This window comes from Apteryx rowi, unplaced genomic scaffold (genome assembly GCF_003343035.1).
Source record: "Apteryx rowi isolate R43461 unplaced genomic scaffold, aptRow1 scaffold_155, whole genome shotgun sequence".
Lineage (NCBI taxonomy): Eukaryota > Metazoa > Chordata > Aves > Apterygiformes > Apterygidae > Apteryx > Apteryx rowi.
In genome coordinates, this window is record NW_020447808.1 from 331,467 (window position 1) to 359,048 (window position 27,582).

At 41.5% G+C, this 27,582-nt stretch overlaps 1 protein-coding gene across 2 annotated transcripts in view; it reads left to right on the plus strand.

Moving 5' to 3' along the window:
- The window catches only part of FAXC (failed axon connections homolog), a 30,525-nt gene extending 19,813 nt beyond the window's left edge, over nt 1–10,712 (plus strand). For both annotated transcript variants that reach the window (XM_026059315.1, XM_026059314.1), the window contains 2 exons: nt 8,207–8,323; nt 10,004–10,712. In XM_026059315.1, the coding sequence (XP_025915100.1) occupies nt 8,207–8,323; nt 10,004–10,293 (407 nt within the window). In that variant the 3' untranslated portion in view covers nt 10,294–10,712. The remainder of the gene's footprint in view (nt 1–8,206; nt 8,324–10,003) is intronic.
- Nucleotides 10,713–27,582: the final 16,870 nt, after the last annotated feature.

Below are 27,582 nucleotides of genomic sequence, written 5' to 3' on the forward strand. Positions count from 1 at the left end.
AAGAAATTGGTTTGGGGAAGATTGTCCCTTCCTTTGAGCTTGTCTCTCCCTATATACAAAGAGATAGGAGTACTGAATAACCTTAAGCCAGAAACCAAGAGAGGTGGTAGCTGTATAGTTGCTTTGTTCAGTTATGATTCTTCTAAAGAGGTGGCTGAGCAGATGGCAGGAAGGATGCCTCCCAGCCCTGTCCTGGTTCCTGCACTGTTCCTGCGCTACAGAGGGAGGAGAGATTGCATATGCTCTAAATAGATAAGTGTAGGGTGGATGGGGAAAGCAAGGGTGCGGATGGTTCAGCAGAAACTGAGTGCTTGCTAAGAAGGGGAAGGAAGCGACTTCAGGGCTGGCAGTGTGTGGATAAATCCCACATACACTGCAGAGAGGAATGGGGTTGTGAGGGAGCTGGAGTAGGTTCAACCTATGACTTGGAAGTTCAGCAGAACCCACTGGTTCTGGCTGGACAGTCTTGACAGGCTGAGCTAAGGGATTTTCAGCAGCAGTGAATGTGTCTATGCTAAAGCCATCCCTATCTGCCAAGAGTAGACATACGTACGTAGTGTCCAAGATAAAACTGAAAAAAATTCCTGAACATTCTTAAGAATCTTTTGATTTCTTTGTTTAGAGTAGCAGTGTACTCCCACGCATCTCCCACACCCAATTTCATCAGACTGCTGAGTGCTGCACGAATTACACGCTGTGGTAAGATAGATGAATTTCAGTAGCTTAGTCTGATCGTTCTCAGTCTTCTGATCTTTCCCTGAGTTCCTACACATGTGGTAGAGCTAAGAGTAAAGCTCTATTCAGAGTTAGCTTAGCCCTCGCTGCGTAGCAGATGGTCCTCCGGAAGTCATGCGGGTATGGCAAATTGAGCTGAACCCTTTTCTATTTGTAACCATTACTGAGTTTGCATTTCCATAATTGCTTTTCAGTCTGTCCCCCAGATTTATCTGCATCTTTCAGTCTCTGGAGTCTATACTGATGCTCAGATTTTAAAGTCTGAGGTTGAAAGGGAGCATTAAATCATCCAGACAGATCTCTGTGAATCAGACTGTTCAGTTTCTGTCTGGAGGCCAGAAACTGTCTTGTTTTTGGCTAAAGCATGTCTTTCCAAAAGGCATCCAGTTTTGATTTGAAGATTTCAAGAAGTGGAGATGCCACCACTTTCATTAGTAACTGGTGACAGCTGTTAATCACATCAAAATCTGTTCAAAATCTGCCCATTTTAAATAGGAATTTGTCTGCAGACTGTCCTCCTGGGTGGCCTCTATCATCTCCTAAGATAAATGCTATAATCAAATTATCTCTCAGTCTTGTTCTTGGTGGGAAAAGTAGGTGGAAATCTTCAAGTATCTCCGTAATATATTTTCTTCATCTGTTAAACACAAAAAATACAAACCAAAACAACAAAAAAAACCCCAGAACTGTTTCTGTCTGTCTCCCATTCACTGGATATGCCCTCCATTCCCTGCTCCTAGATATGTATCTTCATACTTGTACTATTTTGCTTGTAGTGGCCCAGTTTGTCAACCCTGTGACTGTCCTGGTCGTCTTATTATTTGCCACTGTATCAGTTTTTTTAATTGTATGATGCATATGTTACCAGCAGGGGTTTTATATTTACTTGAAGATTATTGATGAGAATGTTGTGCCTTGCATATTTAAAAAAAAATCTTGATGGGCATCTGCTGAATTCCTGTTACTTTACTACTCTACCAGCTGAATCTTGTGCATTTTTTTCATCTTTCTGTCTGAAATGGGTGTCAGATTAGTCAGTGTACAGTTAAGTGAATCATTGTATTTGACCTTTTGATTATTGGTGTGTTTTTCAAATCTTCTGTAACTACCTTGATTTTCCCCCTAACGTCAGTATGTTAAAATTTTCTCCAGCCAGCTCTTCATGATTGTGTCTAGATAACTGTGGCCTCCATGTAATATCCTGGGGTGGGGACTGGAAGTGGGGTGAGTGACTTACAGCCTCACTGGAGACACTCCTGTTTCACTGGGGTTAAGAAATGGTAGTCAGTCAGCTTAGTGCCTGCAGAAAAATCTTTGCAAGGTCCCTTTCCACATATGTGTGCCCATGTGTTTTCCCAGAAGAGAAAGCAGTTGGGATTTTGACTGTTAATTAGGGGGCAATATTAAGAGCTTGAAAAGGATGTCTATAATGCAGAATAGCTGCATATATCAAACTGCAGCTGTCAGTCATCAGGCATATCAGATTAATTTAATGCTCCCTATTTTTTAACAGAAAAAATACACRTAGGAATGCAAATAACTTTTTTAAATTTCARGAGCTGCTTCCAGAGAGTGATAACTTGGCAGCTGCCTGGTCTTGTGACACTCATTTTGACGTTCCCAGACACATTTTTTTCCCTTCCGTTTCTGAGAATCATCTTTTTTCTTTTCCCTTGTCCCTGTTTCCTTAATAGACTCCTTCACATCTCTTATAAAAATGAGAATTAGAGCTAATCCTTCTATGATGGACCACTCCACCCCCCTGGTAACATCTTGCACTCTATCCTGYGATCTCTAAACTGCAAATACATTTTCCTTGTATTGTTTGAAAATTACATTTACCTGATACCTGTTAGTCATATAACATCATGGCAGGGTTCTGAATCTGAGTTTTAATATGCGCTGTCAGAGGGGGCATAGGAGAAGGTAAAACCAGAGTGAAGAATATGCCTCTCATCCCAGAGGGCTTTATTATGCCCAGCTCAATGTGGTTCAGATCCTTAGACTGTATCTAGGTCAGTGAAGTTAAAATGGAAGACCTGAGATAAACACAGACGCTGGGGACTGCAATGCAGATGGAAGTGGAGTTTCTTTTGGCATAGCTATCCTTGCACCGAGCTGACTCCTGAGGGGGTCCGGTCTGCTGTGCCGCGGCTCCCCAGGTGCGGGTCAGCGAAGAGGGGAGCCACTCGGCTGCAGGAGCGGGGCCTGGCCTGGCTCTGTGTGCCGGCCCGATGCTGCACCCGAGCTGGTGAGCCCTCCTGGAGCCACTGCAGCGCTGGCTGGGCTTGCTGGCTTGAACTAGCACACTCTGGCCGAGGCTAGCCGCACGCAGCATTAGTCACATTTCTCCACAACATATTTCCTAGTATTCCCAGTAAAAAGTACAGCTAGGGATCTTTGCCTAGCCTCTAAATAAGGCTGGACAGGGATTGCTGTCTGGCTTGAAACCAAATGTTCCAGCATGGCTTGTGTTCAGCAGCCTGAATTCCCACTGTCTCCCCCCGCAACCCTGCAACAAAAAATGGGGGCTCTTCCCAAACCGGTTGTTGAGAACAGCCCCTGATGTGTTATCTTCAGTCTGTGCCTAGACACTATCTGAAACTGCATCTGGTGCATAATAGCAATAAAGCAGTCTGAATGACTAGGCTAGTGCTTGAATTCTGTGCCCTGGTCCTGTTTTATTTACTAGCATAGGAGTAGCCAGTGTTTGCTATCTCGGAGCCCAGCTGGACTCAAAAATAGCTTAGCTCCATGGTCTTGGTCTGTGGTCTGGACAAATGTGCCCATGAACAAGTTGTATATTGTGAGCAGAAAAGCCAGCTCAAATGCAACTTCAGCTTCACATGTAAGAAGATGATGAAGTTTGTGTTGCATCCATCCACGTGCTTTGTGGTAGTGCCTGTCCAACTTTACAACTTACCAGGAGACAGCAATCGTACCTAAGTTCCCAGCCTCCAGCAATCTCAGCTCCCCATTGATCTGCAAGGTAGCTGTGTGCTTGGGAAGGTGGGGAGTGCAGCAGCGAAATGTCAAGTCCTAAGTATCTCTTTAGGTGCTGAATACTGAAATTTAGGCACCAGATACTTTCAAGAAACCCTTATGTACCTAGAGTTTCTGCTGTGGGCACTACCAGGGCCAAACAGTGCTCTCACACTTAGTATTCCTGACCCTCTCCCTTCTGTGGGGCTGGAGCAGTGCAGAGGGCGTCGGAGCCAAAGAGAGGCAGACATGGGAGGGGAGTTTTTGTTGGAGTTGCTTTTTTGTTTGCAGGCAGAGAGCATAGAGGGTGGGAGGTGACAGCRGGCTAGCTCGAGTTCGATAGCTCAGCGATTAGGTCATGTGCTTGAGGGGTGGCAGACACATGAATAAAAGCAGAAGTTTAAAAGCAGAAGCTTAAAAACAGACCTTTCCGCTCTTAGGAAGGTCCATAGAACAGAGGTGGGTTGTTCAGCTTCCATCAAAGTTGCACCAGGCTTTATGAATAGTTAAATATCCCATTAGGCTAAAGGAAACTGCTGATTTTGTATTTTTTTGTATAATACAGGAGATTTTTGTTCTTCCTCCTGATCCAAATCAAGCCCAGTAAACTTTTTAAAGTAGGCCCATGTCTTAAATGTTGTAATCATAAAGCTCTGGGAAGGAGGGGATAAAAAAAACCTTTTTTTTTGAAGGGTGAGAGTTTAGAACTGACCCCAGCAACTTCCCAATAGGCTGAATGTCTGATTCTCTTGGGATTTTCTCCTATCAATGTGATATGAATTCATGCTTAGGTTTTGGCATTTTGAGTCTCTTGCACAGTCATATAACCCCTTCCCTGTGTACAGTATGAGAACCCTAAATGCCTTCCTGATATAAAGGTAGACAGAGGGTGTAAAAATTGGTGTATGTTTTAAAGTGTAATGTTCCTTTACTCTCAAAAGTGATAGTGGGAGGCTTTCCTGAAAATGCCTGTTAAATCTATAAAAATAGAGCCCTTGCCCCAAAGACTGTACCAGCTAATTAGGAAGAAGATCCGATTGGTTAATTTGCTGATTTAGGAGAGGGTGGGCAGGGAAGTGAGGGGAACTGGACATATGGTTATGGGGACTAGCAATATATAAAAACATATATTTTGGTACTTATTTAGAGGTTGCAAGTGGGTAAGCAGTGTCCATGAATCTTTTGGTCCCTGCTGAGCGTTCTCAGCTGGCTGCTGGCATCAGGCTTTTGGGTGACGGGGGACTCTGTGTTGGGATTGTAGGGCAGTGGCTGCCTGGACTGGTTTTTGAAGGGCGTTTGATGTTTTGTGCAAGGCAGGCATGCTCAGAGCCGAAATGGGGTTGGATTCGGTTGCCCTGGCTGTAAGTCTCCGATGCCATTTGAAATGCCCTGCTGTAGCCCTCCTGGCTACTCTGAAAGGGTGCAGATCTCCCATAGTTCTGTGTCACATTAATCAGTTGCATGTGGTTGTCCTAGGGCAGGACTAGACACCTCCCATTTAAACAACTGAATGAGGCCTGCTCACACCAGGGTGTCTTGACCTAATGCCAGTCCTTTTTAATGCTGTGGTGCGTGCGTTCATAAATACTGGACCTTTGCACTGTCATATCGCTGGGCAGTACAAATGTGATCCAACTCAGGCATGGCCATGTGATTGCACTTCTGTAGCATTAGCCAAGGGATGCAGTAAGATGTTTTTAAGATTAGTAGCATTATGCCACCCCTGAGAGGACAGACACTATGTAATCTAGCATAAAATTAGGCACTGAGAGATGATACCTGATCTGTCAGAAAATCTTCTGGGGGAAAAAAGTTACTCTGGAAAATTTTGTGAATAAATTTGAACTGGTAGGACTAAATGTATATGGGGGTGGTATTTTGCGGTGTGAGGTGACCTATAACCAGATTTACTGTTTTATGGAAGCACAGCTTTATTTCTTCTTCTTCCCCTTCATTTCCATTCCCTTCAAAGTAAGAGGTGTTGTATACATGGAATTGCTCTATTTACAAGAGAAAGGGATGACTCAGCTCTCACCTTAGTTGCAGCAACATCTAAAATGCTCTATTACTTCCCAGCACAATATCGTTATGAGCTAAGTCTGGAGCTCAGATGTATGGTATTAAATTTTCCTAGTGTTGGCAAGTGAAATGGCATTTTACATAACATATAACTGTGGTTTGGGGAACAATTTTTGAGCCGTGTTTGAGATCAGTGAATGCTAGGCACCACATAAATACTAAAAAGATACTTACAACATTTACCCTGTACATAGTTTTCAGGAAATAGATAATGAAACTATGAAGAGTTGGAGAGAGTTTACTCTATTTTAAAATCAGATCTGACATGCTATAGGAAGTTATCGTTATTGCTTATTCCAGAGCACTGCTTTGTTACGTTATAGTACAGAGGGATAACAGACTTGGTTGTACTGTACTTTGGAATTTGCTGCATTTTACTGCTGGATGATTTTTCTAAACCCACTTAATAACCCTAACATTTAATAACCCACTGAATTGCAGGCAGTTTATATCAGACAGGGGAAGAAAGTCCGAGGGAGCTGGCATAACTGGATTTGGAGAATTCAATTACATGGCACATTTCAGAGTTTATAGCACTTTGGGCCAAGGAAGGGACAATTCAATCCTCTAACCTGATCTCTAAAATACAGCATGTTTCATTTCTATGTCCTACTTGGGTCTTTGCTCCAGGTGTAATGCCTGTGCTGAAGAAGCAAACTTATACTGGATGTTTTTTTGGTAATGGTGTCTTTGAAATGTAATTTTCTTCCTTATCTTATTTAGTTATTCATTTATTTGTACTGTGGTAGCTCCTTGGGACCTTTCATGGTGGTCAGCTCCCCAGAGAGCTGGGCAGGGTACCGATGCAGAACAGGCAGATGTCTCTCTCGCTTGTAGCCTGTGGACCAGGACATTGCCATGCGGCTGTTTTCACTTGCCTACCAGCATACCTGATGAAATGCTGGTATTTGGTTCCTGCCAGTTAGAAATCAGGGGTTGCTGCACTGGTGGTAGGTGCAATGAGCTGGCGGTCTCCTTTTTGTGCTTTCTGAGGCCCTTTTTAAGTAAGGTAAAGTGCCATGAAGTTGCCCTCGATTTGGAGACCTGTGGTGAGTGACAAAAGGCGAGAGTCAGGCTGTCTGCAGCAGGTGTGCAGCTTGGGTGCTGCATCCACCTCTGTGGTCCCCATATAGGGAGCAGGTCTGTGGGACTGCCAGTGAGTGGGGCAGCCTGAATTACCATTTCTCTCGTGTACTGCTGACAGAGGCATCTCTTTGAGCTGTCTGAATCATGGCCCTTACAGGAGAATTTATCTCGCCCAGCTTTAGCTGCTCACATTTTAGATGCCTGGACTAAGCTTTGCCTGGGTTCCCAGTACAGGCCACCACGAGATGAACACTGCCAGGGCATGGGCTAGTCCACCATCTCATCAAAGGGGTACTAACTTGACTGATGATAGAGGGGAGCCCAGGCACTGTGCTTAAACAAGACACCTGCCTTTTACAGGGCTAAAACTGTGGGATGAATCACACTGTTCAAGGCTAGAGAAACTAAAAGCAAAATACCCTGTTCTCTCTTTCTGTAGTTAAGGCAGTGGSATGTTTTCAGGTAGTGTGGGGAAAGCCTGCTTTGCTGCTGTCTGTGGGGCACTTGTCTCTTTAGTCTCTCCAGGGCTCTCATTTTGGTGCCTTTCACAAGCACATTGTGCCTGCATTAGGGCTGAAATTGGAAATAGTTTGGGGGGAGGGAATCTTGTAGCAATAGTCAGAGCAACATATCATGTGAGAAGGGCCTTGGCAAACTTCCTCAAAGCTCCAGGCTGCTCATTCCTGCCTAGAGCTATGTCCTGCTTCTAGATATATTGGCCTCTTTTGCAATCACTACCAGTCTGACTGATACATCATTTTTGATCTGAAAAAGCACTGGGAGAGGAAAGCTTTGGATACCACTTTCACTTTCACCGTGATCAGAGGGATGACCTGAAACTGAATCAGCACGCATGGGCGATACAGGTTGACCAACTTCTTTCAGCAAGTGCATTCAACATGGGAATGATTTTGAGTTTACACCTAAGAAGAAAATCATGCTTTCAAGCACCTACTGGTTGAAGATTTTAAACACAGCAGAACTAGTGCAGTGTGTATCCTTTGCCTGCTGTGATGAATAGAGGAGGTTGTTTGGCCAGTGGCTCTATAATTGGCCTTGTTACAGAAGTGGTGGACATGGGAAACCACAAAATGGATTTCACCTCAACGAACAGCTTTCGAACCATATTCTTTAACCATATTTTGAACCATATTCTATTTGAACCATATTGAGTCCCTATCTTTGAACCCTTATATCTTAGGGAGCATAACAGCTAAATCATTTCAGTAAAAAGATGTGTTAAAGATGTAGTCAGGGAAAGATACAGTTTTGTACTGGGGAGAAGTAACAGCCATTCCACAAATGTTTACTATTGTATTTATAGGTGACAAGAAATACATTATGGGACCAAAACTTTCCACTGTTGATGCCACTGTCTTTGGACATCTGGCACAGGCAATGTGGACACTACCAGGGACTAGACCAGAGAGACTAATCAAAGGTAAGAAAGTTTAAATGATCTCCGATGAAAATCACGCAGTGGCATTTGCTGTGTTTAAACTTGGAGCACCTTGTAAGGACATTTGAAGATTGCAGGAGCGCTTGAACTACATCATGGACTGTTTTTGCCTTTGATGTAACGTTTGTATTCTATAATGTTGTTTTCTCTTCAAATTCTTGTTTGTTTTCACCTTAATGTTCACCTTAATGGCAGTTGTTTCTGTTCCTGTACTTGATCATTTCCCTGTTTAACATAGCAAAGACTGACTACCTTTAAGGAGTGAATGTTGGTAAGGTATTAGAAGATGGGAGCACTGCCATGAGCCGGATTCTGCTGAGTAGTTTCATTGWACTGTAGGTTCTGCTGTCCCACTGAAATTAGAGCCTTTGTTATTACTAAAGATACAGGATAAGGAAAGAATCCAACCTGACTTTGGAGTCACTGTGTTTTTGCGTAAACTGGCAGCTAGCATACTTCCTTTATTTTTTTATTTTTTTATTTTTTTCCTTTTCTTTCTTGTGGAGTGATAAAAGCATGCGAAAGCCCAGTGGAACCATCTTGGCATACCTTTTCAGAAAAAAATCACACAGTATGAAAAGTGGGAAGAGCTAAGGAGGAGAAGGACGTGAAATAGTTATAAAAGGAATGAATATTATCTGTAGATCTACTCTGTGCAACAGATAGCTAGCTACTAAAGGAGCAGTTTGGAGGCATAGACTTGCTCATTGTTAAAACACTTCACGAGCTAAAAATACTTGAGATTGTTTAGTAGGGACATAAATATTGTCTGTGCAGTCCTTTTTCCTTCTGACCTCTGAGGGAATCACAGATAAAATTCTGAAGGGTCCATGGATTTCAATAAGAAATACTGTGTTTGTTGACCAAAATGAATAGGTGATAATGGATGCAAATACCCAGGCAGTATGTACGACTGTACCCRTACAGCTGCTCATGCTATGATATATTGAGAGTGCTGGTTTCACATACACATACACATTCCCTTGAATATGCTGTGACTACTGTGTTCTTCTTTGAAGTTTTCATGATTTCTTCTCTCTAAGCACACTCTCATTTACATATGTGAATATGTAATTATAAAGCATAGTATACTCACGTGGACTAGAAATACTAAAAGGTGAGCCAGTGACCACATAAAAACCTTAAAAAGTGCCAGATTTATCTTGCGGACAATGCTGCCATCTGGTGGTGCAAAACCAAAACATTATCCAAATTCACTATATTTTAATAAACAAATGAATTGCATATATTGCATATATGAATTGGAAAATCCTRTCTTTGGAAACCAGGTTCCTGCAAAATGAGCAATAATTTTTATTTTGAACAACTTGTAATACTAGAATTTTGTTCTGTTGAACTATTTCTGTGAAGGTTGAATTTGGGATAGTTATTTTGCTGCATGCATTTATGTTCATTTCTGTGTAACCCTTCTTTTATTGTATGTAGGTTAATAATATGTATTTTAAGTTACATTAAAGTTATAAGCAGTGTCACTAAGAACTGACTGGATCTGGGCCTTTTGAAGCAAGGATTCTGATGCCTCTTTGGAAAGAACTTGCATGATTTATTTCCAAACATTTTTAATGTGTTTCCACATCAGAAGGCGAGTCACAGTATTACTGACTAGATGTATTTACTGGAGTCTATTGTGTTGTGTTGCAGGTGAACTGATTAACCTTGCTATGTATTGTGAACGAATAAGGAGGAAATTTTGGCCGGAATGGCACCATGATGATGATAACACTCTGTATGAATCCGAGGAAAGCAGTGAAGCAAGCAAGACTCACTCCCCCTTGCAGGACTTCAGCTTTTATTCAAGGACAGAAACATTTGATGAGGAAGGGACAGAGAACAGCATTTCTCATACCCCTGACACAGATTACACTGGACATTCCCTCTTTGATTCGGATGTGGACATGGATGACTGCCGAGATCAGGAACAATGCAAGTGATGTGTATGAGCATCTCCCCTTTTGCACACATGCTGTTTCTTGGGATCAGTCTGATTTATTTTTTTCTCCAGGTTCTGAAGAGGTTTGTACCACTTTGGAAGAGATCATTGTGCTTGATGTGGCTATCACATGCTACCTGGACTATTTCAACCTTATTTCATTTTCTGTAACTGTTCAGATGGAACCAAGGTAAACAGTTATTTAAAACACCCATGGGAAAACTGGAGGTCCGGAGGGCCACAGGACTTTTCAGTCTACATTTTGCTCCCATTGCAAAGCAGATCCCAGAATCAGGTGGGAGAATCCTCCAAGAAGTGGAACATTTTTAAGAGCTGGTTTGTGGTGAGATCTTATCTTCACAGAAATGGGTTGAGGACAAAAAGGGAAAAGGGGTTACTGGCACACCCTTCTCCCTTGGAAGGAATTAATGATGCAATATTGATTTGGCAAAGTTTTGGGAGGCTTTTATTTGATGGCTTCCTATACTCTGGGTGCATACACTATTACAGAATGTATGCAGGAAAGAACTGCTCCTAGTTATTTTGGAGACAGTCGAGAAGAGCAGGAGGAAAACATGTTGCTAAAGAAGGCAGCTTTTTAATGTTTCTTGTTCTTTGCAGAAGTTTGAAATCTCCATTCTAGAATGTTTTTATTTAGAAGGAAAATGTTAGTTTTAATATATAATCTCCCAAACGCTCATCTGGAAAATGTGTTGGCCAAAGCCTGCCTCAAGCATCTAAATTTCCTCTATGTTTTTGAATAATTATTATGTTTTTAGTTCCTGCCACTGTCTATTGTCTGCTATTGCCAGACACTGCTAAAGAATTGGGATTTATTACTAAAAGTCTGGTGCATCTCAGGAGTGGGTGCTTTATGCTCTTCACATAAAGTTTGCAAAACCATTTTGGATGCTTCTAGGTGTGGGATGCTGTGTAAATGCAAGACTCTGGCCCAGGCAATCAGATGCTTTAGAGCTGGCTAGGAAGGTGCTTCAGTGAACGTCCTGCATTGTGCTGGCTTTATAATGTACAATCCTTAAAGGATAGGAGCAAGCTGTGGTAGACAGCTGTGTCAATGCTATGGTCTGTGAGGGTTTCCAGGTGCTGAAGTAGTAATCAGAACTGATCTTAAGGCATCTTTGTTAGCACGTCTGTGAATCTGGAAAACCAAATCAAGAATAATTGCACAGGTGCTGATGTGCCTTGTGTTCATGTGTCCCTAAATGCAGGTTAGAAGTCAGAATAAATCTACTGGATTTATTCACCTGCATGAAGTTAAGCAGGAACACTAGTGTTGCTTGGCCTTGACTGATTTTAAGCAGAAAGAAAGCCTATGAAAAATAAAGACAATTTTGGTCTTTGTAAACATATGAGTAAGATCAGATATTTTGCCTGCAAACTTTGACAGTGGCCCTTCAAAAATATTTTAACTTTAGCTTTCTTGGTGATTTACATCAATGAGGATCCCTCAGAAAAATTTTTATAATATGTTGGTTGTGTCACAGGTTCTGGGAAGAGACAGGGCAGATAGATGCCTTGGAATGTAAATTGTTGACTGTCCTGATAGTCTGGAGTTTGAAATAAGCAGAGGAATTTCAGTGCTTTCAGAGAAAATCTCTTTTTCTAGGGATCTTTTCACAGCTGGTGGCGTGTCTCCTAGATAGGAAAATSCTTGCTCTGGGGAAACACAGAGCTAGCTGTGGCTCTGAAAGCAGAGGGGGACAATTCTGCAGTGAATGCCTGTGTCTGTTCCATGCACGGGGGCTGCTACAATGAGAGCAGACAGCTGGTGTGGTCTGAGATGTGTGTGTGTTTGCCTCCGTTTCCTAAATTCCCCACACAATTCCTTAGAGCCAAGTTCCAGTCAATGATCTCCATTGTCACGGGTCATTATCATTTGCAAAATGAATCAAAAATGAGAAGGAGGAAAATGTAATCCAATTACTTAGGACTCTTCCCAGCAAACTAAGCACAGGAATAGGGCACACAGAGTTATGACTTGCCTTGAAAGCACAGAGGTGATGGTCCGTAATGCCTATGAAACTTCACAGACCCCAGGGCAGATGTTAGCTGCAAAAATTTGAGTCCTGGTATTTATTCTGAATAAAAGGGATCTACATCAGGAAAATCCTATTTAGAAATGTTCATATGTTTGTTTATCCATGAAGTGAGCTTTAAAGCTCTGTATTTGAAGGCTATGCTTTCTCGACCTTTTCAGCATTAGGAGAGTTTTATTTCCAGGTTTAGTGGTCCCTGCTGACAGCAGATACATGCCAGCAGTAAAGTCTCAGCTATTAAAAGACCAGTCTGAGTTCAGGGGGCAGTGTTTTTTCTTTATAAATTTACTAGGCTGGCACACCTGTCTGTGGCAGCGATGTTTGTGTAATCCCAAAATACAGGTTAACCAGAAGTCAGTGACATAATTTTACCCTTCCACGTATGTTCAGCTAGATTTTGATTCCATATGGCTGCACACAGCAGCAGGTGTAGAAGTGGTGCAAATCCAGTGTCATGTCACTATCTTTTTCCCCAATATCTGAAATGCTTTTCAGTGGGTAGCCCCAAACTTTGTTCCCAGAATTGCTTGTGTGATAGATTCAGTGCTATTATGCAGCACCGAGCCTAGATGAATGAGAATCTGAATCRAGGATATTCCTCTTGGTGTCTTCCCAATGTTGAGGGGAGTGAAAAAATCAAAAGCATTCTGTAGTCTTTTATTCCAAGTGACTGGACTACTAAAAAGGTTTTTTCCTCTCTCACGCCTGTATCTTCATAAATTTTGATTTTTTTTTTTAATATAATAGGAGAAAGGTGAAAGAAGCAAAATCACTTGAAATCTTTGTCACATCTCATGAGGARTATTTGCTGGAATAGCGTTTCAGATAATAAAAACTTACAAAGCTGTAGGCTTGTGGTAGGTCTCATTGGAGCATGTTCATACAGCCTGGGCAAGTCATTTCTTCAGCACGGGCATAAAATCTGATGTTTCTGGTATTGTTTGAATCCAGTGCAAATGGCTGCACTGTGGGGGTGTTCAGAAACAGCTCAGACTCAGTTCCAGGAGTGTCAGACTTGCTCCACATGCTCAGGCCATGTATGGTGCACGTGTATTTATGCCTGGTACTCCAGGCACAGGGCATTCAGAGTTTGCAGAATTCAGTGTTTCTGAGGAAAGCAGATAATATGAGAAGAAAGGATCCATTTRTGCAGCTTGTATGCACACAAGTAAGCCTTAATTTTGCATGTGTAGCCACAGGGGTCAGGAGTTTTTAAAGCCTGCTTGGAACAGTGTGARTTGGGCTTTCACTGGATTGAGGCTGATATAATTTAGGGCAGAGTTTGGGTCAGTGGGTTTGCTGTTTCAGTAGATTCTGGTGTAATCATTAAGACTGCCTGAAGAATAATTACTACTTTGAGAATTTTGGAGATGAGACAAGATCCAAAAAAAGGATTTGGGTGTCCCAGTGAAGACTTATCTAGTTGCCATCTACTCTTCAGTGCTGGGTTCTGCTCCAAGGGCATTTTATACAGTGACTGTTTTTGTGTAGAAGGCATAAATGATTTTTGGAGCAGGGACCAGAACCCAGATGACCCCAACAAGCCTGAGTTCCTAACTAGATCCTGACAAGCAGGAACTCTCCTGTGGATGCAGGGAGTCCTTAGGTCAGTTGGTTGTTTTTACAGCCAGGAATGGGAAAAACGTAACTTCTTGTTTGAAGGAGCTAATAATATGTCTTTTGAGGTAATCACCTGGGAAGTATCTTCTGAAATCACCCTGGATAGAAGAGGAAATTGGACTTTGTTGTTAACCCCGGGTGAGTACCTGAACTCTAAGATACTCATGAAGCTAAAACGCAAGAGTCTGAARTACCACAGAAGAGTGACATAGAAGGGATGGGGGAGAGAAGAAAGGATAGATGAGGTGCATCTCATCCTGGGCTCTGCTAAGCAGTCGGAGATTTGGGTGGGCTGGGATCATGTTGCTGCATTCCTCCATAGTACAGTATCACTTCAGTTTGACATTTCCGTCATGTCAAAGCTTGCAGTGGGGTTACAGTTATATTCGCAAGTAGAGTTTTTGCTTTTGCTTCATTTTTGAATAATCAGTGTGTCTCAATGAAGGCTTAACTTGACTCTGACAAGTGGAGTAATACATTCTGTTGTAGAAAAGTGAAACAAAATAAGAGAAAGGATCCAAAAGGTTTACAAAAGCAGAAGCAGCTTTTTATTGTCAGCTGAGATTTTTCAATTTATTAATCAGTTAGGTGAATGTATTTTATAGCATGTCACATGCCTTCCATTTCTTAGGAATTACTCAGGTTATTTTAGAGGAGAAGCTAGTAACATTCTCCTCATGACAGTTGTTCTAGAAAAAGTCTACATTTTTGTGTTTGGCTGTGCTTTAATGTAGATGTGAAATTACAAAGCAGTGTCTCTTTCTGAAAACATGTCTAGTGTACTGTCAAGGTTTGGTAGGAAATCTTTGGGTTAATTTATCCTGTCCAAAGCAAATATTGACTGTTAGACTTGCTTAAAAGGATTTAATCCAAGCTTTTTTCTTTTGAAAACTGGTTTTGGCAAAATATTTCTGAAAAAAGTTAAAAAAAAATCTTAGTTTTTAACAATAATAAAAGAAATGGTAGTTCATTTTGTTTTGCATGGAGAAAGTGAGAGAAGACAAGAGTCTTCTGCAATAAAAATACAAATTTTTTTTAAACTTCCTCAAATTTTTCTAAAAGAGCAACATTTTCTTAGTCCTGATATAGAACTGAAAATTGTCAGAGAACATCTTTTTTTCTCTTTTTTTTTTCCCCTCCTTCACTGTCCCTAGAGCTGATGCCCTATTCTTCAAAATTGCAAGTAAGTCTATCTTAATTGGAAGCCTGGGAAATAAGGCATCTGTAATAGTGAAATCCAGGCAGCCCCAGCCTGTGGAATGACTGGCTGGTGAGTTTTAATCGCCTTTTCACACCAGAGCTGGAGGGCAAAGGAGTCCATGGCATTAGGTCTAAGATGACATTGACTGCAAAAGATTTCTCTCTGGCTGAGTATCCTACCGCTGCTCTGGAAATGGCCGGAGACTCATTACAGAACGACATCAGAAAGGGTTCAAAGGCCTTTGTCGTGAGAGTCAAATGGCTCTGAGATATTTGAGGGTGTTGCGGCTCCTTTTCTTCCAGCACTTGAGTGCGCTGCCTGCACACCAGTAGCGGTCTTTTCTGGTGACTCATACCGTGAGGCTTCACCTTTGGTATTGAAATGGAGCCTCTCGGCCTGTAATGCCCAATGCTGAGCACAGAGCAGCCAGCGCGTGTGCAGGGAGGGTGGTTATGGTCTTGGCCTGTTGTTCACCTGATCTGAGCTTGGTTGTGGTCCCAGCTGCAGTCCCTCGGTCCAGTTTTGGGCAGAARCCTGTAGGCAGTCCCTGCAGAAGGAAAGCTAGCTCAGCACGCCTCATCTGCTGTGTCCATCCCTTCCCAAAATATTGCAGGAGGCGCTTTATACCCTTTGGATGGGCACAGGAGGAGGCAGCGTGTGTTGTGTGAGAGAGACCAACCATGGGACGCAGGCAGGTTTTCGACTGACAGATCCTCAGTAAAGGACACAGTATGAATCAGTGATCTCAGGCTAATATTTTGCAAGTATAATTCCACTGACCTTATTGGAGCCATGCTTTATTCACAAGCTGCAGTCTCTATCTTCATTACTGTTAAGAGACAGTGCAGTTTCTCCCTGTTACTTCATTTTAATTTCCATCAAAAGCTAAATAACAAATTTATTTCTATAATGCTGTTTTAAGAGGAGAGATAATTAGTCTTTTCTTCATTGGGTAAATGGGAATTTAAAGAAACCCCTGCATTTCCAATAAAGTTAAATTTAAAACAGTCTGCTTTGTTTCTTAATGTGAATTGCAGTGTCTGATTGTGTAACACTTTGTCATGTCAAAATGGATTTGTTTATCAGTATCAGCATCACTGGCTCTGTCAGCAGAGCTCACTGTTACCAAGTATAGTCAGTGGGGAAAACACAGACATTGGGATGTGTCGGTTCTACAGAAATGCTACAGATGTGGTGCTTGATTTAAAAACCAAACCAAACCTGATGTTTCAGATACAGAGAACTGTTCCCTTCCAATTATAACACTGCAAGTCACACATTTTGATCTTTAAAACTGTGGCAGTGTCTCTCTAGATCTATATTCTCTTTGAAAAAAATATTGCCTGAAATATTTCTGCAGCAGCAGTTTAGGCACAAATTTCCTTTTGTCAGTGACGTCTGCTCAAGTAATCATGACAGTTTCATACTGTTTTCATTGAAGGGGTTGTATCTGTCAAATACTAAGCCTTACAAAATATTGCCTGCTGGAAAGGTGTGTTATGTGCAGATTTATGCAGGGCAGCTCACCAAGTGAAATTTGAAGGGGATGAATTCAAGTGGATGTTGACCTTAGATGTTTGAATAGTAATTTGAATTTGTGTTCTGACAAGTAGCTATTTAGCATAACCTCCCCACCTCACCCCCAAATACTGCAAAACTCTGAGTTAAACAGAGGATCAGACTAAATGCTCATTAAACGCAGAATTATGTTGGACAGCCCGGTAGCTGGGATATGGAAATTGATAGTGTAGGTGTGAGTCATGCCAATACGTATCAGCAACTGCGATGTAGAGGAATATCCAGGTAGTGTTGTCTAATCTTCCATGGACAACGATGACTAAAGATACCTTTGAATGACCACAGTGGTTTTCAGTAGCTTGTTAGTGCTTCTAATATTCATGTATACTGTGCTTTGCTTCAGGTATTCATTAGTGCTAAACGGACAGAGAAGGGACTCCTTTTAGTAGCTGTTCATTGGGTGAGGCAGTCAACGTGCTGTCACCCCGTCCTTGCGCTATGGAACTGTGTGCTCATGTTGAAAGGAAAGGAGAAGGAAGGGATCCTTCTGGAGTCAACCTTTTTATAGAGCCTTACAGTGAATTCAGCTTCAAGCTTATTGGTGAACGTGCTCCAGCGAGGTACTGTTCGTTGTGTTCGGTTGACACCCTTTTGGAGGGAAGGCTCTCTCCAACCTTCTATGCCTCATGGCTAGGTCTCTGTGGAGATGGGAGGGGGGATTTAATTTTCAGGCCACTGACCCTAGTTTTTACAGCTTTGCATTAGCGGAGAAAACTGTGGCACCACTGGTCAGCTCTGTCTCAGCAGTTTCGRGCAGTCCTCTCTTTGATGGTCGTCATGGAGAGCTTCTCTTTCGTCCCTTTTCTATACTTGGTAATGTGAAGTACTTCTCAGCAAAGGTTTTTGCAGTTTTGTGATGAATTTGGAAAATAAATGGGGTATCTGTGTACAGCACAGGAATGTTAATTTGATAAAAGTATTCAGTGTGTCACTACAGTGCTAAACTCTTAGTACCACGTCCTGTTTGCTCTACTCACAAATTTTTAAGGCCAGAGGAGAACATTACAGGCATTTAGTTTGACTCGCACATAAGGATTGTAGGATTTCATCTAATAATTTCCACATTCAGTTCAACAACTGAAAGCTCAACTGGAGCATATGCTTTCAAAAGGCATTCAATTTTTACAGAACAAATAAATTCTACCRCCTTTGCAGTCACCGACGAAAGTGCTGTTAACTTCAGTAGAGCCAGCATTTCCTACTGAGGTTACAAGTGACGAAGAATTAACCGCATCTCTTATTCTTGTGTCTAATTATCCTCACTTAAAAATTTGCATTATTGGGGCTATTTCCTAGAGTAAGACAAGCAAGATGTGACCCTTGTTTTTTAAACTCTCTAAAAGAGTGCTTTTTAAGCTTCACTTGTTGTGATGATATTCTCACTGGGCACTGTGTTTGTGTGTGTTCTTCCCTCACTTTTTAATTTATTCTTATGATGAATCTTTCCTAGAATGTACAGGTTTTTATTTTTCAGGATACTTGAAAAATGCAGGTCCCCAGGTTTTTATCAGTGGGATGTATCATCCAGCAAGAATAAAGTGTGTGTGGGTATGGGGGGAGGGATACATCCAGCTGTATACGGTGTACAAGGTTTTACTAGTAAAATGAAACAACACATTGCTACATGAGGACTTCAATGCTATAGCTGCATTATGTTGTTTGTTTATGAAATTACATGAGATGTTATTTTAGCACTGTTATTACTACTAGTTTATAAAGCCATATTTAAACTTGTACACTTAATTGTAACATAACTTGAACTTGTGCACTGTGTTGATTCGTGTATATATATATATGAAAATCTGTATATTTCGTCTTTATGCTGTATATGTCATTGGTGTGTAAATTATAAGTACTGGATCTAAAATACCTTTCTGGTCCATGTCCTTATTCTGAACATCTCTGCTTTCTGCAGACCTGTAAACTTAACTGTGCTCTCTTAAGTGTGAGAGAGGGGAATATCTGAAATTTTAACAGCAAGTGAGTTAAGCCCACATCTCCCAGACAAATATCTTTAGCCACCAACATATTTTGGATCAGGTCACTGTCACTCTTCATCTCTCCCCCTGTTGCTGTACTGTTGTGGGAAGGATTTCAAGTGCAAGCACAGGAGGAAGTACAGTAGTTAACCTTAGGCGTGAGGAGGTATCCCTGCTCCTATCCCTGTTTATTCCATGGCTAATGTAAACAACATGAAAATAAATAATCCTGAGAACAGGGTTCTTTCAGAGRAGTGTATATATATATTTTTTAAGATTTTTTGCCCAAAGCACTGGGTTGGCTACTTTCATTGTATGATAATGTTTTGGAAAATTTTCAGCAAATGTAAATCATTAGGCAGGCTTAGCGTGCTGCCCAGAATGACGTGCAGGTACTGCATGCCCCAAGATGTGGCCTTAGTAGGAGAAATATGGGGCAACAGCATGCTGGCAGGTGATAAAGGCCCAAGATGATATGCAGATGCATTCAGACTGTGTAGAGGTTGACATCATATCATGCTTCATAACTAGTGACACCAGTGTTGCAGGCATATATGTCTACATTAAGAAAGCCTGCTGGCTGGGTGCATTGCTACGTGACGTTGCTGCGTTCTCCTTGGGCAAGCCCCACTCACTGGCAGCGCGGAGACTGTGGGGTGGTCTTGCACCTGGGACGCTTGTTGCAGCGATAGCATGGGTAGAGGACTAGAGGAAACCACCCAAGCGCCCAGTCTGCCTGTAATGCGTTTGCAAGTCTCCTCTCAAGCACCGCAGCCCGAGAAGCTGCCAGGAGCAGGTAATGTTTCCCTTGCAGTGAGGGTCAGGGAGCATGCATGCRTATGTGAAAGCGCTACGTGAGAAGTGGGAGAAAGGAAGAGTGGGATTTGCAGACTATTTACCCAACTTTGTATTTTGAGAGCAGGGGAGGAGACAGGTAAGCACACTTTGCCCACCAGAACATTAAAAAAATTGCAAGTCGGGCCAAAACTTAAAATGCCATTCTAGACATATTTTGAGTTCCTTTGGTTACCTTACAGTTTTATGGCCTGTAAAGTTTATGTCCATAAACTGTTTTTTTTCCTCCATGAAGACTAGAAACTTCAACTGATTTAATAAAAATTGAGGTCAGAAATATATGCCTAGGTTGAAATACAGGACTTCAGTCATTAAATATTGCAAATTCAGAAGAGCTGGCAGCCAGCAAGAACTGAGAACCTTTTYGATCCAGTCAGTTCTCTCTCAGTTCCAGTGAATTTTTTCTGTGTATGTGAAGTACCCGCAAACTCTTATTTATGCTGGAGTCCCTAAAACTTTAAATTATGACGTGGGTAATACTTAGGAAATTGCATAGAGCTTTACTCTTGCGAACAGCTAAGAGAGAGAAACAAGATTGTGGTAGAGCAGCTTTGTGAGTTCCTGTGTATCAACCATTTCACAATAACTGGCCCACTGCAAACACAAACTAAAGGTATTAGCTTAAACCTCAGTAAAAGAGATTGAAGCTAATGTGTTTTCCCTTATGTTAGTTTGGGGCCACAAGTGCACATGGAATTCTTTACTGCAGTCTTGCCAACAGAAATTTGTTAAATCATCGTAATTAGTGGTACAACTGATCCTTACTTCAGAGAGCACTTCTGAAAAGGTTATGGTGTGTGTGTTTTAGATGTGAAGAAAGTCTGAAAGTTCCCCAGGATAGCACCTGTAAGGGGAACTCTGCAATTAACTTCCCAAACAGCCTTTTAGCTATCAGCTAGGTTCTGTGTGGGGAATATTCCTCATTTTCAAGCTAGATTATTAATTAATAGCCGCTGATTAGAAGCCTCTATGCCAACTCTATCCCCACTTCTGATATCTGTTGAGGGGACTGGGTTCATTTGCCCATGCGTAGGTGTCTAGTGCTGCTTGAGCTGCCCTAGGAGACCTGAGACATCTGTCAGAGATGGCTGGCAGCACCCCTGGGAGACCTGAGACCTGGAGCAGCAGCTGGAGGCCATGCAGGATATTGTATGGCATCTAAAATGATGTCTAAACATTGTGTTTAGGCAACTGAATCCCATCCTGGGTAACCACTTCAAAGAGAAAACAGCAAAAGAAGAGAGTGATTTTGGTGATGCTGTCATCGTTAATGTTATCAATATTTACATCATGGTGGGGCCCAGATAATCCCATCAGCACGTGTCCTTGCATGCAGTGTACTCCACAAACTCAGAGAGAGGACTGTGTATGAGAAAGTTATAATTCCCCCCCCCCCCAAAAAAAAACATAAAAAAATAAAGAGTGATGCTGCAAAGGTGAGAAGGACAGAGGCAAGCAGCTATTGTTTCAGTATTTGGCTCTGAATTTGCTCACGTACGCTTAAGTTTATATTAGGACCCCAGAAGACATCTCTAGGTGTCTGTAGGTGCATGGTTGCAATCAGTGGAGATCTACTCCAATGCAACCGAGGGAGCTCTTCAGCTGACCGCAGCCAAGTGCTTGCTCTCAGGTGGGGTGAGTCCCTCTGGCTCTGCTGACTCTATGGCCAAAACCTCCACGGCGAATAATGGAAGCCAGACTTTTTGCTCACAAATGTACCCTACAGTCAGACACCTGAATTAACACCTCTTAATTTCAAACTGAATCTCACCCTAAAATGTCTGTCTTAACCTAGAACCCCACCTGTCACCTCTACTTTGATACTTTTTCTGGATAGTTGCGTATCATTGCAGACACCAGAAGAAGTTCAGAGAAACTTCAGGCTGTAATGTTGAGCACTCAAAAGTTAGGAAATACCAGAGTTAAGGTTGCCCGTATAGTTTTTATAGTTTTGTCTCTTTTTTGCTTATGTATTCAGTTGCAGATGTCAATTTTTTCAGTCTCTAATTATTTTTTTCCTCAAGACCTCTGCCTCATCTGGAGCATGGGATAGAGACTAGTGAATTAATGACTAGCTGTTGGTTATTTCATTTGAAGTGTGACACCAAGCCTTATTCACACAAGCACAATATTCAAGTCCTACAATGGAAAGAGAATGATTAATTTCCTCATGAGCTTTTCTGCAGCAGTCATTACCATGGTTTCTGGGTGCTTCACAAATGTTAAGTTTATTTTCACAACATCCCTGTTGAGATGCAGTGATAGACAAGACTAGAAAGATACAGTTGTTAAGGGCCTTGAAACTAAGGGCAAGAAACTGAAATTTGATACAGGAACAGCCAGTGGATGGATTCAAAGAAAGGAAAGATATAAGCAAGCAATAGGCATGAAATATATTCTTAGCAGATGTACTTTATGTGGGTTAGAGGGTCTTAGAGAATTGTAGATTACTGTAGGATGGAAGATCAGGCTCTGAAATAGAGCTTTCTTTGTCAAAAGAGCAAGGGAAGGATTTAAAAGAAATGTAACAGAAGTAATCAGATTTGGAAAGAGGAGTCAGGGACTGTCACCAGACATAGGCCCTTCTTCTGTCCTTCAAAGCAAAACCAGTGTGGCTCTGCTGCTGCTGGAGCGTGCTGCTCTTAGAGACAATAGTGAAAGCAGCTTAATTTTATCTGCTCAGGCAGGACAACTGTAAGGTTGGGCCGTGCTTTCCCRTTGTCTCTAAGGCAGCGCTTGTTATTGTTTCTTGTTACTGTTAAAGAAGAAGCTTTGGTTTGGTGAAGGGCAGGATCTAGATCAATATGCCAAATACATCTACACATACAGAAATTGCCGTGGTTTAATGTAAAATGATATTCTGTGACAAAGAATCCTATAATTATTCAGTGTGCAAACTTCACCGAATGCTAGCACAGCTCTTGTCAGTGCGGCTTCTCGGCATCACTTTTTAATGTGTAGATACAGGGTCACAGAAATAGCCAGTGGAGCAGGGAAACATGATTGCTCCCCCAAGGAGCTGAAGTGCATGGAGGTGGGGCAATGTGCTTGCTGTCGCTTGGGAAATCTGTGGCTGAGCACAGAAAAGATTTCCCTTACACCAGCCTTGCTTTACTCCCAGTCCTATTTTGGGTTCCCATCATCAGTGATTCCTTGTCACAAAAGGGTTTAGAAAGGGAAAATGCGAAGGTTTTCTGATACAGCAAGCATCACCATGAAAGCAGTTGGCTCCCAGATGTGTGCATCTTCTGCTCCTGTAAAATCAGGGTCTGAAATCTCTGCCTCTTCTGAGTAGTTCGGCAAGTTCTGAACAGCCAGTACTTTTCCTTTTGCAGCTCTTGAAAACTTTGGTGTAATATTTCAGCTGTAAAGTAGTTATGTTTTTTAAAGGTGGGAGCATACCTGCTCTGTGTTCCTAGGCTTAGTGCTGTCTCAGCAGTCAGCGTGCTCCCACCTGAGTCCTGAAAGGCAATGTCAGCCCTGTTACTCCCATTAAAATAATTCAAAAGGTGGTATTTACTTTAATGTACGTATAGCAACAAATCTGATTTGGGAAATATCTGGATTTGGTTATTGCTCATAACCAGTGACCTAAACCCTGCAGAATACCAAGGGGTTGTAAAAGTTTGAGGGTGATATGAAGAATTTCTGTCTGCTACAACTATTGTTCCTTAGATTTATTTTCTTTCTGCTGGGAGTCCAAAAGCAAGTCTTAATGGAAGAGGGAAAAATAATAGACTAAATCTGACACGCTGTTTATATAGCTATGGATAATTCTGAAACCCACTCAGGGAAATCAGAGGGAGCAGCAATCTTTTCAAAGCCTGCTTAATGAAATGATTCACAATATAAAATTCTTTAGATAAGTCATTAAAGGAGTATTCAGGCTTTTACAGAAAGCCATAATAATATTGGTACTTTTACAATGAGCCTGAAAATATGACAAACAAGAATGAATGGTATGATTACTCACTAATCTTTCTGTGGTTTTGGATCTGGCTAACAAGATGGATAAAAGTACTTAATAATAATTTGCCATGTCTCTTTTTTTTAAATCTATTGATGAATTTTGGAAAGCTTTGCAAACATGTATAGCCTGAGCCACACAGTGTGAGGAAAATATCAGAAAGGACTGTATATGTTATATATGCTGGCAGATAGCCATGGCTGGTGGGAAAAAAGCAAAAGTTTAAGGCAAGGGGCTAAAACACAAGCTAATGATAGGAGGAATATGTAGAAGAGAAGCAGTCATTTTACAAATGCAGACCTAATGGCTTTCACGTGAAGTTTTTAAATTTTGCCTAGTAATGAGATTGTTTTGATGTAATGAGGATTATTTAACATTGCTTCCCAGAACCCACATGAACAGATGAGGGACCTGTAGTCTTTCTAATAAGACTAGGTATCTCTCTAGGTATCTTTAGCAGGTCCCACAAGAAATGAGTAGTAGTTTTTTGCACACTTATTCCCTTCCTCCATGCACAGAAATGGGCATCCGCATTGTTGTCAATATGCTCTCAGTGCTTGCAGCTCTGCATTAAGTGAAATTCCTTTGCTTCAAGGATTTGGCCTGTTACCTGTAGGCACTGGGAAATTTTTTTCCTCCCATGAGCAATAGATGAGATGTATTAGCAGTTTTCCCACCCGCCTCTAAATGATCAGAGATCACTTTTAGCTGGAGATGAGGCCTGTTGCCCCACTATGGGCTTCTGGGAATAACCTGCCAGCTCAGGCATCTGCCACTGCAGGAGTTGCCGGCACTCATGAAACCTCAGTCTCTCCAGGTCTGTAAATAGCCCCACACATTGATTTTTTTTTTTAACTGGGGATGTGAGGGAGGAGATCTGTATCACAGATCTGTATCACATGTACACGTGTCTGTATCACATTTAACACTATGATACCCAAGAATAAAGAGCGAGTGGCTGCAACAGTCAAAGTATTCCAGTTCTCAAGGTCTGTATGAAACAGGGTGCTTTACTGCAGGCTCAGTCAGTCTCTTAAGGTAGCTGATGCTGGCAAAGAGGCTAGGTGGATTTTATGATAAACTTTCACTAGTCTAAAACCTGACCCCTAGGTTGGTAACATTTAGTAGCATCCTGAAGACTTCAGAATGGCTTCTAACAGATTGTTTTAAAATTGAGCATTTTTTCCATGCTAATAAGTTTAGAAACTTCTGGATTTGTTGCTGCTGTTGTTTGTTTGTTTGCTTTCACACCAGGAGTAAACGTTACTAGATTCTGTGGCAATTTTTAACTCACACAAATATAAGTGGGTGCTTGTCACATTGAATTGTGACTCTGGAAGATGTTCTTTCATCCCATAAATTAAACAGGTTCTCAGCTCAAAGGACGACCTACAGACAAGCTGGCATTCCACTGTCTCTTGGTGGCTTAGGAGATGGGAAGAGGGAAAAGAAACTGGGATGAGAGAGGAAATGATAAATAAAATACTTAGCATTTAGGTAAAGAAGCCATTACTTATAATTTTTACTGCCCTTATTACAAACATTACAATTAAATGTCATGGATACCAAAACATGTCTGGAACAACTCACAACAGACACAGGTCCTGTATTTTGGCTGAAGTACTTCCCTGCAGCCTGGTAGGTGCTGCCCGCTGGGTACGTGAACAACTGTTGAAGCAAAATGAGTTGTCTTACAGTATCTCTGTACAAACCTTGTTAATCTTTCCTGTTTCTGTCCAGAATCAAAAGAGAAGAATGTTTCAAAATAAAAGCATTTTATTTTATTTTATTTTATTTTGAAGTGAATTGTTTTACTGAGCCAGCTCTGGTTAGAATATTAGTCTGAAACCACATTTCTTATCCAACTCCTTGCTGGTAGGTGTCAGAACCAGTTTTTAATTGAACATCCACAAAGTTCTGTGCTTGGGTTAAAATAACAGCTTAGGTGTCAATCACCCTGATTTTAACCTTATACAACAATGCCCTGAATGAAGTAAGATTCAAGAAAGTCCCAGTTTAGCTGTTTTTTCATTCTCATGCTGTGTGTAATCTGCATTAAACAGAAGTGCCACTTTTAACTGTAATCTAAGCCTACTTGCTTCTGTACTAGAGCTGAGGGTAGTTCATGTCAGCAGGCCACTGCAAACGTGAGCAAAAAAATCTTTGTTAGGCTAGTAAATGTTTTCTGTTTGACACATGAGTAAAATGAAACAGATATGAGTGACTGACTGAATTCAGAAACATCAGACCTCTCAGATGCCCCCCTCCTGGCCTAGTTTAGTCAGCATTTTGTACCATATGTATTCAAAATTTCATTAGTTTTTGTTTATCAAGTAACTCTAAATGAGAAAAAGATGTTTCCAATTTAAAGTGCTGATCCTTTAACCTCCTTTAACCGCTCCATCCTAAACAGGGTGCAGTCAGCCAGCTGAACATTCAAGCCAAGTGAATCATGCCACCAGCTTTCAGCAATGCAATTACATCATCTAATGCAGTTATATCATGTTTCAAAAATGTCTAGTGCTCCCTACTTGCTAATTCTTCTCTCAGCAACGCATATGAGCAAGCCGAAACAAATTATCCGCTTCATGTTCAGCTGAACTTCTTTGTGAAATGGCAAAGTTGGGTTTGAACCTTACTTGCCTTCCTTTTGCATTTGTAGTTCAGCTTCCGCCTGGTTGTTCTAGCTGGTCTCCAGCAGAGGCAGGTGCTCTTGCGTGTGTGTGATGTTCATACCCCCTTGTTCGTACCGTCTGCCATCTCACTAGAAGAGGCTCCAAACACAGAGAATTTCAACCATAAATATTCTTGTCTTATCTTCCTGGGAAAATTGAAAGAGACTCTGAAGAGATCTTCTGGAAGAAGCTGCATAAAAGACCCTGACATCTTTCTTTAAGGGGTTGCCCATGTGACACTGTTGTTGGTTTTAATTATGTATTTTTACTAGAAGAGAGACATCAGATGTCCCATCCAATCTTGCGGTATTTGTACATCAGGGAGTCATACATAATTCTGTTACCTGTGTCCCTTTCTTTTCCTTTTGCTGAATCCTCGCTGATGATGGACTGTTTTCAGCCACGGGGAAGGTCCCCTTAGCTTTCTGACTCRTTCTTCCACGCACGTGTCATCTGTGTTTGACTTGATGGATATCTGGTAGTGGTTCAGTATTGCTAGAGTGCTCAGTTGACTCCTGGATCCCCTCTTGGGGACATATATGTTTCCTTAGTTCCTCTTGTTTCCAGTTCCTTATTACTTGCTCTTCCTTTTGTGGCACCTGGAGGTAGCTGTCCATCTTCTGAAGATGCTATGTAGCAGGTTTGTGCCTCCGCAGGGATTTCCCTAAATAAGGGGCCTCCCCTGCCACTGCAGCTGGCAGCCTCCAATGGCCTTTGTGGTGCAGGGACCTCTGTGGTAGGGAATCTGGGACTTAATTTTCACATCTGCACCAACACCGTTTCTACTGGCAACCTGTCCTTCATCTGACCTTCAGCATTTGCCTCTTTGGTGACTGGCTATCTTTTTGTTATGTCTATAAAAGCCAGGTGCACCTGTGCTGCATTAGCAATAAGGTGGTAATTTAGCAATATGGATTTGTAGATTAATGATTGGCAAAAGTGGGAAAAAGCTCATATGTGCAGAGGAAATTCTTAAAAATCTATTCAACTTGATTTCAGATTGTTGAACATGTCTCTCATGCCCTAATCTTATACACATTGACAACAAATACGCCACATGGCAAAAATGCTGTTGGATCAAAAACCGCAAAATAACTCTTCCAACACACTCAACAATTCCAATCCTACCCCTTTGGCAAGAACATGGGAAAATGAATAAGACTTTGTAATCCCATCTGAGTCTGATCCAGTAATTTTACAGGGACTCTTGTGTTATATGAAGGGAAAATACAGGTTTAATCTCAGATAAAAATATTATTATATCAAGAGCTTATATTAAATTTGTCATAGGAACACACTATTATATTGTTCTATAAATTCTAGAGATGGGTTGACACGTTATACTTTCCCATGGTTTT